The sequence below is a fragment of the Plectropomus leopardus genome, chromosome 11 (genome assembly GCF_026936395.1).
Source record: "Plectropomus leopardus strain MGB_pleo_1.0 chromosome 11, ASM2693639v1, whole genome shotgun sequence".
NCBI lineage: Eukaryota > Metazoa > Chordata > Actinopteri > Perciformes > Serranidae > Plectropomus > Plectropomus leopardus.
Genome location: NC_142186.1, coordinates 5,416,273 through 5,436,763, shown reverse-complemented (window position 1 = coordinate 5,436,763; position 20,491 = coordinate 5,416,273). Strand labels below are relative to the sequence as shown.

Here is a 20,491-nt window from a genome sequence, read left to right as displayed (position 1 = left end):
CTTAACTAGGCCTAAGTGTTTTTAATTCCTAAACTTAACCACAGAATTGTTAAAGTGTGAAGTTTCATCATATCCTTTACATAAATGGCTCCTAACTGGTGAGTTGCCGTCCAAAAGTTGCAGCAAGTGACTCTAGAGCGTGTCAAATTTGCAAAAAAAACCAAAACAAAAACGACACTTTATTTTGAAGTACAGTGAATTTCTGGTCCAGAGCTTTTATTTTGAGGTGCCCTTTTCACTTATTCTTGCAGTTTGTTTTATCTCTTCATGTTCTAAGCCGTGTTGTTTACATTTTGTGAAATAAAATTGAATATGTGATAATTTATCTAATGTGTGGACCTTGATCTCATGACTGAGGAGAAATCTGGACTTCATGAGTGGAGCAGTTGGGAAACATTGTTTTACATTACAAAATGCAAATGTAACTTATTTATGCAATGTTCAGAGCCAAAATTGTTTATGAATATTGGGTTGAACCTACTGTCTTCTAGAGATTTGCTTGTATATGCCAATCTTGTTAAAGAAGAATACATGAAATTCCATTTTTAACACAAGAACCTGGTAATGAGTGGGACACACTTGTCCGATCTTTTTAAATCTGCTTTAAATGTTTGATTTATGCAAATGTCTTGCTTGTCTGTCTGTCTGTCTTGCTTTTACTGATTGTGATTTTATTTATTCTGTATGATCTATTGACTTTGACTGACATTGTTTTTGTTTCTGTTAAGCATCTTTGAGTAATGTGGAAAGTGCTCTATAAATAAAACATATTATTATTACTATTTATTATTATCTCTCTGTGTTTTATGCAGGGGTGTTTCTAAATTTTACTTAGTGACAAAAATAAGTTTATCAAAGAACTATGAAGAATTCAATGGAGCTGCTCTTCACTTTTTAAATTAAAGAGAAATATCATGTGAATAACAAAGTTTGAGATGAAAAGTAGTAAATACTTTTAAACTCACATCCCACAGTCATGGAACATTACAAAACTGGAGTGTCAAAAGTTAATGCATTCATCGCGGTGCAAGTCATCGCTCAGAGGAGGATGTGGGGGTTGAAGATCCTGGCTGCATCTCCTGTTGCTCTTTTCCCTGTGCTTTCTTCTTCTGCATCCAACAACAAGCTCATTAAACTGCAAGCAAACTGACATTTCACCCCAACTTCTCCCTCTCTCTCTTGTTTCACATCATTAAGTGGCAGCATCGGGCTCAAAGGTAGCCGGGCAAACTCTTTGAGAGAAATGGCTCGCTTGGCAAGCGGCGTTTTGATGAGCTTGTCACTCCCTCACCCCAAACATGCCTCATTAGTAGTTCAGTCGAAACACCTATCTGCACCCCCTCCTCCCTCCCATTACACACACAAACATGCACACACACAGACAGTTTCTTTCTCTTTCTGCTTCTCCCTCCATCTCCCATCTCCCTCTCTGCCCCCTCCTGTTTTTCAGCACTAATTAGCTGGCTTCTCCCTCTTCTGTGCTTCCCCAGTCACATCTCAAAGGGAGACGGATATGATTTTTCTTTAACCCAAAGGCCAACTTAATCAGCTGAATTAATGACTTTATTACCCGTTAGGCTCCGGGCCATGCAACACATTTCTTTCCAATGCCCAACGCTCCTCTTGCTATCTCTCTCCCGCTCCTTCTTTTACCCCCTGCAGGAATTTTTACATTTCGAAAATAGAAATAGACAAGAGAGAAAGTGAGGCGCCGAGACCAGGCGATGGGTGGCAGGGAGATATTACCAGATATATAATAATTGAACAGATATGGAGTTACAGGTACGCCCTAATGACTACTTTAACAATTAGCTTCCAGTCATTTATGTATAAGAAGTGTGTGTGTGTGTGTGTGTGTGAGAGAGAGAAAGAGAGTCTCCAAAAAAAAAAAAAGAAAGAGTATCATCACCATATCTGGAGGTAAAACAAGGACTATGTGGTTTTTTTAAAAATTTTTGTCACATCCATTCTGTTATTTAAATATGTTTGATTAATTAGCACCTGTGTCTGTCAAAGATGGCACACACACACACACACAAATACACACACACACTGTTTCGGCAGTGAAAATTACTGCAGAGCTCAATGTCTAAATGCTCCTCTTCTAATGGCTAAAACGCGGTAATTAGTTGATACATCAGTGTCTGTCAGCAGATATATTACCGCAATTGAAAAACACCACTGATAAGGAGATGCGCCATTAGTCTTCTCATTTACTTGACAAACTCTAACAGAGCCCAAGGCCTGTACATTGAATTAGGTTCATCTCGTGACAACAAAATAATGAGCTGCTTCTGCAACTTACAGACTGGCCTTGAGGACTGTCTTCTTGTGTGATACAACTGTACTCTAACACGGACTGTTAGCAAGGTTTAGCAGTATAATACATACATTCGGATTATTTCAGTTTGGTTAACACTTGAATTTGGCCTTTCTTTTATTGAAAACTATATGTATGGATATGTACACTCTTGTTCATATGTAAATGAACCAAGGTTTCTACATGTATCAGACACTCAAATTTAATGCTTTGTTAGACCATTTTACACCTAATTCAAGACAAATCATCTGTTTCTTATTAATGTATTGCAGGTTAAGAATAAAGATAAGTAGTATGTATGTGGTCTGGTGCAGAGGTAGGTTTGATACTGGAACATGTAGAGTCGGAAAGGTTAATTTTGGGATTAAATATTTGACATATCACTAATTACAAAATGTATTAATGTCACTATTTCATATGTTTCATCAAAGTGATGAAATCTTCATAGGAGCTGGTGAATTTAGTCAACTCAACCTTCAACTCCAAGATGTAACAGCATCAAGGACAAATTTTAATTTCGTTTTTTAAACTTTGTTTGGAAAAAAATGACAAATACATCTATGTTGTAACATATTGATTACTTTTTTATGTGACTGATTGAGGTTACATTATTTTTTCATTATCTGTTTTCTGTTATATTATCTGTTTCTTTAGGTTTGACATCAAGTAACAACAACAAACAAAAAAACAAACAAATATAAAAGAAAAAGAAAGGGGAAAAAACTTAACAGGCCAAAAAGGACTTGGGGAAAAATGCGTAAAAGTTTATAATATTTTTGTAACATAATTTTAAATATCTAATTATAGCTATAAATATTGTTTTTCCCTAGCTTTTTTCTTTTTTAAAATAATTGTCTAAATTTTGATATTTTGTGGAAAATTTCTTAAGATGCTTGTTGCCTTTTCCTCCATGTTTTTGAGTTCAATGGTTTAAATGCTTGTGAAAGGCATCTGAAAGCAGCACAAGGAAAGTGATGTCATTCCAGGTTTCAAAGGGTTAATCGCTGACAAGCCTTACACTGTACAGTAATGTTAGAGCCATTTTCTGATTTCAGAAGGAAAACACTATTACATATCCAGCACTAAAGATGTTCTCGTCCAACAACGTGGCCCCCTGCCTGGTGGCCGGCACAGCAGGCTCTGTACAGATTCTAAACAGACTTTAAAGAATGCACGTTGATTTGACTGACAGGCGAAAGACAATGCAAATTCAAACGAGAGAGCTAATCAAAAACAATGCTTGATATTTAAGAAAATACTGCTGCACGAAAAGAGTCTGTCTGGACATTTAGACAGACTTTAACCATCCCACCATTGATGATGCGGTACTCAAATTTGTCCGGCTTTGCTGAAAGACGAAATTCCTGCATGGAAAAAAGATACTAAGTAACAGAGTGAATGTTATACAAAGCTTCATACTCAAAAGAATGTATTTGGATGTAACAACCAACATTTTGATTGGTAACTATGATTTAATTTGGATTTGATTTTCATCAACTGGAACAGATTACAATAACATGTATTTAGTAATTTAATTACATAACTTCTGTTGTGACATGTAACTAGTTACACCTCAACACTGGGAATATGGTTATTAGAGGGAGTTCAATTTTATTTTGCAAACATGTCAGTGCCAGTATTAAGTAAAAAGACTAATTTAATTAAGTAAAAAGGTAATTTAAAGATTTGTAACATGAGAAATTTGAACTTTCTCACAGAAGATTCATTTTGAGAAAAAACAAATTAAGGCCGTAAAGACCTCACAATTTCCAATTTAAGACTTTAAGGCTATTTAATGACTTTTAAGGCCAAATATTTATAAAACAAAACTAAAGACGTTTTAAGGACCTGCAGACATCCTGTGTGCATCTGCAGTGGATATTGTAATAATGGGTTACTAAGTAATTATACTCTTGTTTGAATTTGAAAATGAACTATGTGCTTTTTGTGTTTTAGTCTGCAAAATCTGAAATCTCAGCACATTTCAGCCCTCTTTTGTGATTGAACAATTTCTGTGTTTGTGGCTGTGGCATTTTCACCTCACAGTAATTGCTGGTGATTGACCATACTTGAAAAGTTCAAGTTTGTGTATTCTTGTGGAAACTGATAGACAACACATAGTTACTGTACATGTTGTGATGTAAAACTGAGTTTAATTAAGTTTAAGAATAGTAAGCACATAAGGTGCAAAACACTGATTTGTTTTAACTAATTTAAATGCATTTTTAATATAATATTTTGTTCTTATTCATGCATGAAGAAGCTTGTTTTTATTAACTGTTAACCAAATTGCGAAAACAGCGGCAGTGCCAAACCAGCACCCTTAAAGTCTTTGGGAAATACGACGAGTAAAATGCTGCAACAAGAGACATCTCAAGTGCTTACAACAAGCTACAGAAAACACACACATAGCAGTTTTGTAAAGACATCAGTGTGTGATATTTTTCAAATAATTATCATCATATAAGCTGTTTTTCTGACATGAATTATTTCTCAATGAAAATTCTCATTTGACTGCGAGGCATAATAAACAAACACGCTGCAGTAATGTGCTAAAGTTGGCTGCGAGCTACAATATATTTCTCCCAATCAACACCACTATAACAACTGATGATGCAGTTATTGACAACACTTGCAGGTGAATCGTCAACGGCTGGAAAACACTCATTAGCAGTTTGTGCCACCTCCGAAGAGGAAGATGATATTATTATACAGTATGTGTGAAAAATAAAGTGTATGCTCGATAAAGCAAATGAAATTGGAAGATAATTTCCACCTGCAGGTTCGTTCCATCTATATCAAGTTTAGAACTATTAGTAATTATCATAACACAGCCTGCCAAGCTATTTATACTGTGAAACTGATTTCTTAGTCATTATTCATTGTTTTGTTTATGATAAAAAATGTACATTCTCTTTACTCTTGCACATGTGACTGAAGGTGACATTAACACATGACAGTTGATACAGAAATATTTCATTTGAAACTCTCACCTGAATGCAAACACTGCAGCAGTGCTGACTTTCAAGGTGTGAGTGATGGTTTTGTTACATTTGCTAGAAAACCCAGCATCCCTTCTCTTCTCGTCCTGTTTCATACAGCAGCTCCTCTCCCAAAGGACCTATTAGTCAATTACACCTGAGTGCTACTGTTTAATATGGGCTGAAAACATACCTGAGTTCCCAGCATCAAACACTTCCTTAGCTGTACATTCTTCCTGTGGTATACAGTAATGAGTGGAGTGGAGGTGTGCCTGTGTGCCTGTGTGTGTGTGTGTGTGCCTGTGTGTGTGTGTGTGTGTGTGTGTGTGTGTGTGTGTGTGTGTGTGTGTATGTGTGTGTGTGTGCGCGCGCGCGTGCAAGTGTGTGAGTGTGTGTGAGACATTCAGAAAAAGGGAGGAATTATTCATTAGCTCTCCATTTCGCTCTTTCAGCCTCCCTCCTGATCCTCGTGTTCAACAACTCTGGGGCAAATGCAGAATTGCAAATTAGCTCCCAGAAAAATCGAATTAATTGGCCATCCTCACAGGCTTCTTGTCAAAGTTTGGGGCTGATGTGTCAACGATTCCCCCAGAACTCCAAATAGCGCTGTGCAATATGGCACGGAGCGGAAAAAAACCCTCAAAAAAACAAAACAAAAGGAGCAGAGCAAAGCACTCCGGAACAACAAAACTACCCTCTGTGTGTCAATTAATAGAGCACTTCAATCAGGGCGAAACTTTCCGAGCTGACTTCTCCTAACCGCACAATAACTCACTCAGCCAAGCAGCTGTCACTTGGCCCTCTCTGCAATTTCACAATCAGTCAGTCTCAAATTAGGAGTCAGTGTTCGCCTTTGGTGTTTCAGTGGCTCTCGAGCCAGAGTGATGGCTTTACTGTGGCCTGTGTAAAGTGAAAAATATCTTAAATAAAATCAATTTTCCTACACTGGAGGTTTTCTTAATGATTGTTCCATTTGTTATGCATCTCTATTGTTTAATAACACTGATTTTACCTTGATCTAATCAGACAGTGAGTGCTGGAGTGGACCAGTGAAGTCAGGTTATAACATCTGTATTTAAAGATGCTCCTCAAGGCTGTAAACATTCCGGTCTACTGTATTGCATCAAACAGAGAGCTGCAGCGGCACCCAATGAGCCAATATTTGTCCTAACACGCCATCTAGTGCTCTGTAAGTGTATTACAAATGAATACATAATAAACATATAATAATTATACATACAATAGCTTTTTATTTTGTCAGATTTTGGTGCCTAAATGTTACTATTTTTGCAATTACATTAAAGGAATATCTAGAAGAGTTAAATTAGCGTTATTGCTATTTAAATGAATCTTGTAAACTATTATTCTTGGGAAATGTCTTCAATGAGTCCTCTAAAAACTACACAGTAAGATTAAAAAGGTTCCATTTATTTACAAAAATAGATATATAAATACAATTTTGAGTGTAAATGTCTGTACATATAAAGAGTCTATTGGACATGAAAATAAAGGTCTGTGCTCACGTCACTGAGCACAACCCAGTCTCATTGTGGGTCCCAGTATAACCAGGTCTGTGGTGTTGTTCCATAGATATAAAATATTGTCCAGGATCCATGTGCAACATAAACTGTTTTTGGGTACCTCCTGTCCGATGGTCAGAGTACGGAGCGGTATTTACATGCAAACATGAGCCACACCGCACACGCATTCTCAGGATAGGCAAACACACGGACGCGGACCGCAAGCCTCACATGGTCACCACGACAACATACAATCTCCTCACAAAATGGAGACCTGCACAGGAAGTGACAAGAGACACAGTGTATGGAATATGAGTACTGTAAAATCTTTTAGAAAAAAACACATTCAAATTCACATAGGGAAGATTCTTTTTCCCTAAAAGCAAAACTTGAATATTTGAAAAACTCAAACAGCCAAAACTGATGGCTTTGTTTTGGTACAAGGGTTGCAAATGGTCAGTAAATTTACAGAAAAATCATCTAAGGGAAGTCAAACTCAGACATTTTGCACTGTTTCAATATAAAAATCATAGTTTTTACAAGTAAATTTCTTTAGGGAGAATATACACATACATAAGCAATACTAGGTCTTATTGCACGCTCTGGCATTCTCCCATCACATGTTCAGCCCAAACTACCACACTACCTGCGCCAAAGGACTTCAAGCTTTCATTTAAGTATATATGTTTTTATATTACTGGAGTGAATATATGTTAGATTTTTTATTTCAGTTGACCAGCAGACAGTAGCCTAAAGCAGGCAAGCAACTGTTTATAATTAAACAACCATCTGCTAGTTGTTGGTAGCTTGCTGTTACCATGTGGGTTATAGCTTGATGGAGCATAATAACTGAGGAGTTTTCAATAATCTATTTCTATTAATTTATTATTGTGAAACATTTATTTAGGCTATAGGCTATATTCCTGGAACTTTCAAACCCTATCAGGAACCTTTGCCAACATATGCACAGATAAACTATGAATGCATGATAAAGACAGGAAAGGGATGACTTTTAAGCTGGATTTCAATCAATGATGTTAGCCTAATGCCATCTGCCAGCAGCTCAGGACACAGCTGAGCACTGTGTGTTTTGTCCTAGCAAGATTTTTAACAGAGACATGGTGCTGTGGGTCCCTATAGGGAGATTTTCCTCTCTCTTAATCCCTGCATACATGAGATTTTAGGCTGTACCAGATGAAAGATGACCATTGTGAAAAAAAGTTGGCGATATCTTTGGCTGTGGCTCTAAAACGGTGATCAAACATTGCACAGTGTCAGAAATTTGGGATGAACATCTCACTGTGTGACTGCTGTTTCCACCTTTGTCTACGGACCAACCAACAGAAATGCAGCATGAATGATGAACTGATCAGCGTGACACTGTTAAATGCTGGAAGATGCAAATACTTACTTCAAGCTCTCATTGCAACATTGCCCAGCCATGACCACATCCACATTCTCCTCATCCTCTTCTTCAGACTTTTTTCAACGTACATAAATGCCACTATAGACAACGACTTGATTTGTTTGTTTACATTTTGCTCTTACCACGACAGCGGCATAGATGGATGATGCACACCAATGATGTTTTATTCTCACATACTGACGTTGATGGACGTAGGTTGTAGCCTGTGTTTCAGTAGGTGGTGTCATTACACAAGTTGAATGCATCAAACTTGATGTCGTACCCAAGTTTATGGACAGTGTAGCTTGCACTAAATTTAAAAGATTGCAAAAATCTCACAGTCTGCAGGAGGCTTTAAACCCTCTGCAGAGAGGTCTGAGTTCAAGATCCTCTACAATACACTGCAGCTGGTAAGAACTGCTGTCTGAGGTACGGTGAAAAAAAAAGTTTCAATGGGAAAATGGCTAGACATGATTTGCAACCTTCTTCACTAGATATGGAAAACAAACCTAAAGTTGCTTCAAGTATATTGACAGAATTATTTGAGTAGTGTACTGATGCTATAGTGAATGACACTCAAATAGAACATATGCTTGCGTACTTGAAGTTACACTCAGCAACAGATCGATGGATTTTTTTAACCACACATTCACCCCCTTACCCAGTAGCTTACTTGAGGCAGGTGGCAAAAGCTCTACGAGCATTGCGGTGCAGGAAGTGGATGGGGAAGCCTTTGAAGGTGTGTCCGTCTGGCACCGCCCTCCTCACTGCATCCTGGAACTCCTCGTTGCCACAGGAGACGCCGGTGCAGCGCTCCAGCTCATAGGCTGAGAGTGCCGAGGACAGCAGGTAAGACAGGTGGTCGTCCCATACTGTCGCAAGTTCCAGGTCCTATAGGAGAGGGCGCCACAGAGTTCAGTAATACTTACATTAAATATTAGGACTCAACAGCTGGCCTGTCATTGATCAATGGCATTTTAAGATGGCACACACACACACACACACACACACTTTATTTTACCAAAATGATGTGTAGCCTTGCTGTTTCATATTGAGCAAGTAAACGCATATACATTCAACCAGTGATCTTAAAATATAAATTAGCTATTTTTAGTCTTTCTACAGTCTAAAACAGAATAACATTAAAATATAAATAGCTTACCCAGAGTTTATCTTATAATGCAATTCTGAAATACACATCATGATCTTATTCAAATAAATCTCATTATATCTGGGCCATTAGTCAAGTTTACATCCAAATGTAGTGACTAATTTTTCAGAAAATCTGCAAAAGAAAATTAAAATTAATCTGCATTTCCATCCACCATTGTTGTGTGCAGTGACATGACATATATCAAAAAGCACCAGCCGAACTTCAAACAAAGGAAAACAATGGAAGTATGGCTTCTCTGTTTGTTTTCTGGATTAATTTGAATAAGGTCACAGTCTCCTCATTGGTCCACAGAGACCTGCTTTATGTATGTCATGATTTATTCACTAAGTCTGCAGCCATTGCACTCTGTCACATTTTATTCCTTCCAGTACGCAAAATTTTACACCTCAGCCATATGTATTCGTGTTATTTGTTTATTTCAAATCTTTTTTTCATTGTGATGTTTCTTTTTTTGTGCTATTTAATTTTTTTGACAGTTTTTTTCTTTTTAGAATTTCCACATTTCCACTCAGGTTTTTTCATGTGAAAATTGAAAATAAACATACAAACCCTGTGAGCCCTAGCTGTCACTTGTCATAAAGGCATCTTTATTTCTCAGGACAGCACAGGCGACTTAAACCTAAGCTAAAACTCTCAAACTTTGAGGGTTAGTATCAAGTCCAGCACTGTGTTTTACCTTCCTGTGCTCAGAAACCAGGTAGCGCATCTCGAGCTCCAGCTGGTTGCTGGCAGCAGCAGGATCCAAAGACGGGGCACAGAGTGGGGGCAGAGGGGGCAAAGAGGTGGTGGAGCCTGGGGCGCAGACAGACTTCAGAGCCTCTTCGCTCATCGTCTTCCACCGGGACTGATTCTGAAGGAAAGAAGGAGCAAAAAAACTGCTTTTATTGAGGCTTACTTTTTCTGGTCACACAAAAGAACCGCTACCCTTAAGCTGCTAGGGATTTGCCACCTTCCTTTAGGATAACATGACGGAAAAGGAATTGCTAATGAACTGAAGTGTTGCAAGTTCAATTTCCCAGGCAACCATCTGGTCACAAGCCCACCACCCTCAAGGCTACCTGTGTCTCACTTCAAATCACCACTGTCCATTTGATGAGATCTTCTCTGGCCTCTTTCATACGCAGTATTAATAAAGATTTTTATATAGAAACATTTTACTAAACCCTGTCCCTGAGTATTAACACACAACCTGCCAGTGAAACAGATGAATTTAATCTGTGGGGGAACTGTGAGGGACAGCCTTCTCTTACCTCGAAGTCAAAGACGCAGAGCTCCACAGCATCAGTGGGCTGGCAGTTGGCGAGGAAGGTCTGGTGGTTGAAGACACAGCCCACAGTGCGGTAGGGGGAAGAGGGTTTCGGCTGTGGGGCCAGGGGCGGGGCATCTGGATCTATAGCCTGGTGCAGGTATCTGACCAGTGGGACCATGGGTAGTCAGTGTCATTAAAAACACAGTGACAAAACTGATAGAAACTTCTTATTTACAAATTTACTCATTAAGTTGTGCCATTTTATGGGCATCACTTAATAGGCAACTTTTGATATTTTTTTTACATGGACCTGTTTTCCCATGTTTTTGTGTCTAAGTGATTGATGGGAACAACAGTTTCTAAAGTTGGTCTAGTATTAAGTGACAGGGCTACAGCGCCGAAACAGGCTACAATATAATCACTTGGGCAATATGCACCATCAATTCACACCCACTAAAAGTGATTGTTTTTGCTGCTGACAGGCTCATATTTTAAGTGTCTGACAACTTTTGGGGAGGATATATACATAGATAGACCTTTATTAATGAGTAAGATCCTTTTTTAACCAGAAACAGCCCCAAAATTGCTATCGCCAAACTCACCAGAGTCCATTTAAATCAACAGTAATTTAATCATCATATAACACACTTTATTCAAAGTCAACAAATGTGAAAAAAGAAAACTTACAAAAGATGTCTTGGTTCATATTTTCACTGTTTTAGCAATGCCCATCTCTGGTTTGGTTGAAATGAACCCTTCATTCGCCAGGTTAAATGTGAAAATATGCTGCTCTATACACACTAAAATTACTGTTTATTTAAATTGAGTTTGATGTGTTTGACAATATGGGAGTGTTTTTGGTTAAACAAAAAGGATCTTAATTTTCAACAAAAAGGTTTTTTTTCTGTAGGGATCCTTTCCATAATGTCAACAGACACTTTTAACAATCCGAGCCTGTCAGTGGCAAAAACAAACACTTTAGGTGGACGTAAATTGACAGTGGATAATTGACCTGACTGGTCACATTGCAGCCTGTTTTGCAGCTGCAGCCTTGTTGCTCAATACTAAACTAATTTCACTGTTCCTGTTAGCCATTTCCACACAAAAATATGGGAAATTATTGTTCGGGTTGAAAAATACTGAAGTTGCCCTTTAAGAAGCCATAAAATAGACTCCATCTGTCCTATTCTATTTTAAAATCAGCCCAAAGCTTCATGGTGGGAAATTGGCAGAAAAATATGGTTCCAGTTAATGAGTGAGGAATGAATAAAGATTCAAATGAAAGATATATGATAAAAAAGCTCCTCAAAGACATTTCTTGCTGTAGCAAAGGCCTAGTTCCAATCACTGACTTACTGTAAACTGACAAGGGATATCACATCAGTGAGTTATGGCCGAAACAATAATTGTTGGACAAAATCCCAGAACCGGATAACCACCAAAATCTAATCAATTGTTCCTTGGCCCACAGCCTGGCCACCAAATGTTAGCAGTTACAGAAAAACCCAAAATGTTAAATATTGGAGGAGTTTTTTTAAAAAAAATATTTCCACAAATATGCACACATCTTTTGCTAAAACTGAGTTAAAATGCATGCAACAGATACATAGTAACAGGTGAGCAGTAAATACAGCTGTGGTAAATAAGTTTTAAGCTGTCTGAAAAACAAACAAACAAAACAAGAACCCACCTATGTGCTGTCAGACTCTCCCAGAAGGTGATGCTCCCATCAGTACCGCGGGTGAGGACCCATGTGTGGGGCGTTCCCTTGGCTTTGGTGCCCACACACACGTACGCATCCAGGCCAAAGCCCAGCAGGAGGCTGCACAGCAGGGTGGCGTGGTCCTCACAGTCCCCCTGGGGAGGACAGAGAGTGGTGAGTTCAGGTGGCAAGTTTGAAATGTGGACACTTCATTATTACTAACATGTTTGATGTTTAAAGCTCTCTTAACCTCAATAAAAGGCCAATGCACTTTCATTTTTGACCTTAAAGTCAATTGCACTTCAAGAATTACTGGACTTTTTTTCCCCGCTTCAGTACTACCCATGCACCTCCTGCCTGCTACAAAGTAATAACAGATTATTTTAACTCGGCTGTGACAATCTCCAAACAATGAGCCTTGACCACTCTTATTCACAGAGCATTACGAGATACGGTTAAAAGCTCCAAACATAAACCTTTCACCTTAACTTATTCAGTTACATAACCTCTTCTCAGGTCAAGAATGAACTTCCATGCTCAAATAAGACCCTGTTTTTTGGAGGCTACGCTGGAAGTATTAGAATATTAACATCTCAAAATATTACAGCTTCTGTCATAAAATTCTCAGATTTTATACTACAAATGATCTACCCAAACAATTATATCTTTACTCTCATAATATTACAATTTTATCTTGAAAAATTACACATTTATTTACGGAATATGTCAAGCTTATTCTCAAAATATTACATCTTTTATCTTGAAATATAACAACCTTTGTCTCTAAATATTACAGCATTTATCTCAAAATATCAACATTTTATTTGACCTCAAAATAAATGTTTTTCATATTAAATCACAAATCTTATCTCAACATATGATATATTTATATCTTCATCTATATTATATCTTTTATCTTGAAATAAAGCAAATGTTATCTTTAAATATTACATATTTGAACTCAAAATATAATTAATTGGGGTTTTTTTTAATCTGACAACCAATAAATCTTTTATCTCGAAATATTACAAATTTTGTCTAAAAATATAACAACTTTTATCTCAAAAATTACACCTTTTATCTAAAAATAAAACAGCATTTATCTCAAAATATTCTATCTTGATTCTTGACATATAGTAATTTTTATCTTGAAAAAAAGTTACTTTTATCTTAAATATATCTACTTTAATCTTAAAATATTCAGCTCCCCTAAAGAAATAAACAGATGGATTCTAAGTCCCTATGTTTGGACAGATTTGAAGACATTTACTGCCGTCTTCATCCCATCACTGTTGCTTGTCTAATTCATCATGTCACTACCACAGTGTGTTTAAACAGAAATACGATATCCTGTTTTCACTCCACTGCTAGCCTTTTCTCAGAAGTGTTGAACACACAAAAGAAGAGCCTGCTGAAGAGGAAATAAGCTCTCAAGTCATCAAATTGTCCGTGACAGTAAGCAACTCTTATTTCACTCGTACAACTTTTCCAGTAAAGAGGCCTGGGTTGAGCTGGGGACTTGTGTTGCTGCTGCCGTGTGCTGTGTGCTGGCTCGGGCTACGGGCAAGTCAGAATGATAGATGTTCCCCAGAAGTGCTAATATGGACGGCAGCATCAGAACAGGCTGGGGACTGATGAGGCTAAATTAATTTTCCCTGGAATGAAAGTCATAAATCACAGCTGACAAGGGCCACTTTGTGAGAGTTGTGTTGTGTCTGTCTTGCCAGCCGCTCGCAGAGGAGAGGCAGGGAACATTTATCCTGTGGTGGTCTGGGAAATTCCCCGCTATCTAGTAGAGATGAAAATGCATCAGTCAGTCGACTCCGCACAAACCCTTCTTTCTCAGAAATGACACAATCAGCTGTGCTCAGAAATGGAGTCAATGTAAACGCAGCTGTACCGAGTTCATGTGAAGCTTTCTTTCTGTTCTCTTTCATAACAAAACTTCTAAGACTGGAAAAGAAATTTGCAAAATGAATACAAATCATGTATTATTGTTAGAGGGGCCAGACTGAGGTTATATGAAAATAAGGTCTTCTAGGAAAAAAACAAATTACACTTCTCCTCCATTGATTTGATGCATTTTTTCTCAATTGTGATGCAGTTATCCATTAATCACAATTTCAAATCATTTCACTTTTAACCCTTTGAAACCTGGCGCAACATCACTTTTCTTGTGCTGCTTTGAAATGCCTTTCACAAGTATTTAAACCTTTCAACCTGGAGCAAATTGGTGCGATTTCTTTCATAAACACATAAAAAAATGTGCAACTTAGTAAGAAATATTTCACAAACTGCAAGAAATTAGTCAATGTAAAAAACTATATATATAACTAATTAACATAATAATATATCTTAAATTATGTCATAGAATTATGCTGCAGAATTATTATATATTTTTAAGGACTTTTTTCCAGGTCTTTTCATTTTTATTATCATATTTACTACCAACCATACTAACCAACAAAAAGTACAGTTGACACAACATGAAAAAAGAAAGTTGTCTTTCATCCTCAGATCTATGGAATTGATGTCTAATGTGTAATAGATGAATAAAATAAATGCTAATATTAAGTCCAGGTATAAAGCTAGGTTCATTTAAAATAACTAAATAAATAAATAATGGATAATGATAATTCAACAGGAATTTTGCTGTAAATAAACCTGTAAATCTGCCATTGTCCCCGTTTTTGACGACATGTATCTAGCAGAACTGTAAGTGCATTGTCAGCTGAAAAATGAGTCAGTTACCAAGAACACCGACAGTTCTCCTTACCTTCCCTCTGCACAGGAAAGCCATTAATGTGCACCACTGCTCCTGCTTGCCTCCTCCTCCTCCCACCACCGGGGCCTTCTCGTGTGCCAGCAGGCTGACGAAGCGGGCCGCCTGTCGAGGGCTCTCCAGCAGCCGGCCCGCACGCAGGACACGCACGTAAGAACACACTGGCCGGTTAACGCCATTCTCATCCTGCAGAGAGCACAGAGACACTCCTGGAGGTTATGGGACAGCTTGGAACAGATATGAATTGGAGGAGTTCAGGATTCAATAATCGCTAAATTGGTTAGGAATACGAGAAGTCCTTTCCCCAAACCACTAACACACTAAACCAGTGTATGATTGGCAGCAAATGGGTTAGGTTGTTTTAAGTGATTAGTTTTTGCATTCATACTGCATGTTTATTAATGTTTATTAATGTGGATTCATGTGAACTGTCTACTGGCTACTTTTTCTGCTCAATGTGCTCTTTGTTTATTTTTCTGTAAAATTTAGGGGTTTAGTTTGTTTTATTCTTGTTTGTTGTTTTTGCAGTTAAGGGTGTGTGTGTGTGTGTGTGTGTGTGTGTGTGTGTGGAAGGGGGGCACACATTTTTAACTGTGTGCAACTAAACTAAACTACACTAAACCAAACTAAACAATGAGTCAAGGAGCTGCCTGTCTAAGGAATAAATATACTTTAAAGTAAGCAAAACTCTAGTATATAAAGGTTTTCCCCAAAACCTCTGCGAATGTAGACGAACCTGTGCAAAGATCTTGACCATTTTGGACTGGTGGGACGGACGTATCTCTAGGAACTCCCTCCACCACTGTTTGGCATAAACCAGGAAGAGTCTCTCCTTCTCTGCCGTCCTCTGCCTCTCCAGTGATTGCTGAATGAGAAACACACACTGACGTCAGTTAGTACATTAACAGCTTTAATGTTTTCTGTTACAGTGCTGCCTTCATATTCATTCTGAGGAAGACTGATTCTTAACAGCATTCATGGAAATCTGTTGTAATGATTCACTATCAGTTCACAGTACTACTTTATTCATGAATAATGAAGCTGTGAATCAACAGACGGGGAGATAAAGACACTCCAGTGGTCTGACCTGTGTGCTGATGATGTCGGTGCTCAGAGTCTCTGTGAGCGGAGGATAGAGCTCCAGACTGACAGTCAAAACACCAGCTGGGACTTTACTCTCACTTCCTGGAGACACACATAGATAAATACATGCTACTAAAAGCTGTTTGCCACATCACTTAAAGCTGGGAAGAGACATAACTGCAAATGCTTTTTAAAAACCATGCATTTCTGGCAGTTGCTTACTAATCTACTGTTAGTACACAAACATAACTATTAATATTGAACAGCACTGGTTTCCAGTCTAGGAGCTTAAACCCCTCCATAGATTCACAACATCATTAAAGGTCCTGTGTGCAGGACTTAAAGGAATATATTGGCATAAACAGAATAGAATATAATAAGTTTGGTTTTCTTGAGTGTATAATCACTTGAAAATAACCATTGCTAAGTTTTCCGTACTTTAGAATGAGCTGTTTATATCTGCGTAGGAGCGGGTCCTCAATTACAGTCTGATCCGTCTCTAGAGTAGCCCAGAACTGACAAACCAAACACTGACTCTAGATAGGGACATTCATGTTTTTGCATTGGCCACCATAGTTAGAAGCCCCTCCAAGATGAGCAGCGTAGAGAAAAAAATGTTTAAACGTGAAACCGTTAAGAGGAGGAGACCGCTGTGGATAAATCAGCTCCCTATAAACATCAGAAACAATGAACACTGAAAGAATTTTAATCTGGTGAACTTTCAGCTGGTTGAAATCTGCAATCCTCACTGCTAGATGCCACTCAATCTCCCTAAATCTTACACATTGCTCCTTAAATGGGAAGAAAAAGTAGAATTTTTTTTTTGCTTCTCATATTAAGGTTTTTTTTTTTTTACTACTTTTCTGTAATCTTCATTGTAAATACTAAGGATAAAACTGTTAAGAGTTTCACGGTGAACCATGTTAAAATTCGTTAGTATTACTGTTTAAAAAATTTAAATTTAAAATTTAAATTATCATTAAAACCGTGTTTGGTATTGCTTGAAAAGCTCACAGTAAATAGTGTTCAGCATCAACCAAAGTTAGAAACAGTCTCTCAGATGCAGGTGCAGCATACAAAATGGCTTTGTTATTTCTTGTTTACAGACTGGGTGTGAAGGAGGCAAACCCAGTCCCTTGTCCTCTTCTAAGACAGGCTATCTTTAATATTCATTCACAGTTGATATGGTTGTCATATGTTTACATAGGCTGAGACTTTGTTAATGTTATTATTTTCATGTTTCTGCATGCAAAAAGTGCATCTGAGGCAGATCTTACATGTAAAGTATGGGAGAGGAGAGATTCATGTTTGGAATTTAATGTTATAACACAATACTAACTACTCCTCTACAATACTCTATTCTACCAATGAACTGCAATAACCCTTTGAAAACTGAAGAAAAAGAGTTAAGAGTTTTGCTTAGAGTTAAAAGGTTTAAATACTTGTGAAAGGCATCTGCAAGTAACACAAGAAAAGTGATATCAATCCAGGTTTCAAAGGGTTAATCATACTTTACTCTTAGCCATAGAGAAGTTACCTTTTTAAAAATGAAAAGATCAGTAATTTGGTAAATGATATCACTCTAGTATGCAGCGCAGCAGAATCACTCTTTCTCACCGACTCCCATCAGTTCCACAGCAAAGCAGGTCCTCCCACTGGGCGAGCTGAGGACTGTCCTCCAGTCCAAGAAATAGGATGAGACCAGTGTTGTCTCACTCGAGGTGTCCGTCTTGATCAGCACCAAGTGAACTGGGTCACACAAAGACAGCATGGTGGTTGCGTCCGCCATTTTACTGCCTTCTCCTGCAGAGTCAGAAGTAATCAGGAAATAAAAAACTCAGTTTAGATAATATAGTAAGCAACATGAAGAGAATGCAGTACGACTGACTGACACCACAGTGATAATCTGCACATACCTGTGCCGTCTTTGTGGATTTCTAAGAGGAAGCCTTCCTTCAGGTCAGGTTCGCAGGCACATGGCACTGGCTTGGAGCGGAACCTCTGGCTGCGGAAGTGCAGGTAGAGCGTAAATGTAGAACACACCTGACCAGGTAGAGGCTCCGGCTCCTGGAGGTGCTCCAGAAAAGCCTTACCACCGAGCACTTGGAGATACAGGTACCGCCTGGACGGGTCAATATTGGCTGAGAGAATAAAAAGAAAGATCCGTTACAACCTTTAACAAGGACAACTTGAGAGAAAGAAAAAAGGTCATGCTATCATGTTGGTTTATTTGGGGTTGTAAATGATGTTTCTTACTTTTTTTCAGCTGAGTGATATTCTTGTCAAAGTGAGTCGCCGGCTTTGGAGGAGATCCTGTTTCTGCATCTGTGGGTACTTCCTGCCAAAGAAGACCAACATGAGAATAGTCAGCTGTTGACTGAATTCATACAATGCAGAAACTTTTATCTCTATTTGGTTTCATACCACGGAAATTATTTAAGAAATTTGTGATATACAGTCAGTTAAGATGTCAATTTTCAATTTTGAATCTAAATAATTTAAGTGACGGCTGTCAGCTTAGTTGTCAAGTAAGTAAATCTGAAAATTACCTGTTAAGTGTACACTACCTGGATAAAATGTAGATCCTTCATCACATCGTCAATGATACCCCTGCGCTGTAGAGCATGCAGGAAATCTGCCTCAGACAGAGATCGATGTGTAGAGCCTTGGTCATTCCTCATAGTTTCAGCCAGCACCTCTCGGATCTTCCCATGGATGTCCATCTGATAAACAAAAGAGGCAGGATAAAAACTACATCACAAGTGGTCTTTGAAATATCTGATGATCTTGTTATGACTCCTTGTCACTTAAAATTAATTGTTTATCTTTGGTTTTCCTCAACCCACAGGAAATCAACAATCAATAAAACTGAAATCAGGTGAGCCCTCTTTTACCGATTCTCTGGTTCACAGAGTTGGCAAAAGTTACATCATATGAATAAAACTCTTTCAGCTGTATGGACAGCCTAATCAGAGGCATTAAATATGGTCTTCCTCCCTTTGTTCTGTATTTTTCACCCCAGCCATGTTCTGTGCATCCTGTTCGCAGAATTCTTCATTTGATATGTGTTCTACTTTGTTTACCTAACAATGCACATTATTTTTATTTACTGACTGTAATGTTAAATCAATACTTTGTTTCTCTTTTGTTTTCTCTTCCTCACATACGAAAAAAGAAAAAGCGTAAGAAAACTACTAGGAAATGAAAATGAAATAAAATTCCTCTGCTTTGAACTCTGAACTTGGACTCATGTCTCCTCGATGGTTTCTAACACACTCCAGTATATCCCCTAACCATCAAACTTAGATGCTGACAATACTTTCAGTTTGAAGTATAAATGGATCTCTGCCCACTGCTACTGCTACTCTGCTACTGACCTATTTGTACAGTAACCTTACTTCACTGAGTGAGCAGCCTATAGACCTCTGCGGGCTAGACAGGAAAATCCTTATGTGGCCTAGAATAGTAAGACCAAACAAATAAATTATATCATTAAAAACATATCTAGTCCAGTCGAACCTAATAAAACACAGAGTGTAGAGGGTCCCAGATCGTATAATATGAAATATGTGTGCGCACTTATGTCAATAAGGAAGTAAACATTAATTTGCTAAATGTTTGCCTAGCATTTAGCTTAACGTTGCGAGTCTCCATACAGATAAACACGTTCGTAATATGTAACTATAAACCACGAGACTTAAGAACAGGACAATGTTTCCCCAACGCAAACGAAGAGAATTAAAAGCTGCGTAATTTGCTCACCTTGAGCAGATGGTTGTGAATGATTTGCTTCAGCTCCGAAGCTTTTTCTGGAGGCAAAGACATGGCAGCTGAGGCGCTCTAGCAACTTTTAGGAAAGATACGTTATTATTAGGGTAATTCCAGGAACGCCAAACGTGTATTTCAGTAATATTTGCAAACATTTGTCGTCTGTAACATAATTACATTTCTATATCAGCCGGTGGATGATAACAACAACTGCCAGTTTAAACTGTGGCGGAAAAGCAAGCGGGAACGTGGCTCCGCTGATGCCTGGCAATGTCCGGCCAAATTTGTTGAGGTATTTAATAATACTGTCTAAAACGATTTATCAAATAGTAGGATTACACTGGTGAGCTTCTTTATTTCAGGGTACGTTTAATTTATTTGTATTTATTTTAGTTTGATGAAATATTTTCTATTTTATTCAGGCACTGTACCGGTTGCCCTATTGCCGTGTGATCTGCGACAACCACTGAAGAACCCTTTTGTAGTCCAATTGTAGTTTTACATCTA

General features: G+C 38.1%; 1 protein-coding gene across 2 annotated transcripts; it reads right to left on the bottom strand.

The window, feature by feature from the left end:
- Nucleotides 1–6,708: 6,708 nt before the first annotated feature.
- cep76 (centrosomal protein 76) lies at nt 6,709–20,300 on the bottom strand. Of its 2 annotated transcripts, XM_042490054.2 has the most exons (14): nt 20,162–20,300; nt 19,979–20,063; nt 18,784–18,939; nt 18,473–18,554; nt 18,133–18,357; nt 17,834–18,019; nt 16,221–16,318; nt 15,870–15,998; nt 15,128–15,319; nt 12,340–12,506; nt 10,651–10,810; nt 10,077–10,250; nt 8,900–9,117; nt 6,709–7,095 (listed from the first exon to the last, which is right to left on the bottom strand). In XM_042490054.2, exons 2-14 carry the CDS (start codon nt 20,039–20,041, stop codon nt 6,957–6,959), a joined length of 1,989 nt encoding a protein of 662 aa, XP_042345988.2. In that variant the 5' UTR covers nt 20,042–20,063; nt 20,162–20,300; the 3' UTR covers nt 6,709–6,956. The 2 variants fall into 2 exon arrangements, with proteins under 2 accessions (XP_042345988.2, XP_042345989.2); XM_042490055.2 differs by having other exon boundaries at nt 6,956–7,095; nt 8,888–9,117; nt 19,979–20,233.
- Between the last annotated feature and the right edge of the window lie 191 nt (nt 20,301–20,491).

Bases quoted from the DNA above. Each gene is read 5' to 3' on its own strand.
- cep76 (XM_042490054.2), bottom strand. From the start codon at position 20,041: ATGTCTTTGCCTCCAGAAAAAGCTTCGGAGCTGAAGCAAATCATTCAC. The intron at 18,358-18,472 runs GTAAGAAACATC...TTATTCTCTCAG, and splicing joins TATCACTCAGCTGAAAAAAA to CCAATATTGACCCGTCCAGG. The intron at 7,096-8,899 runs GTAAGCTACTGG...CTTCCTGTGCAG, and splicing joins GCTTTTGCCACCTGCCTCAA to GTCTCCATTTTGTGAGGAGA.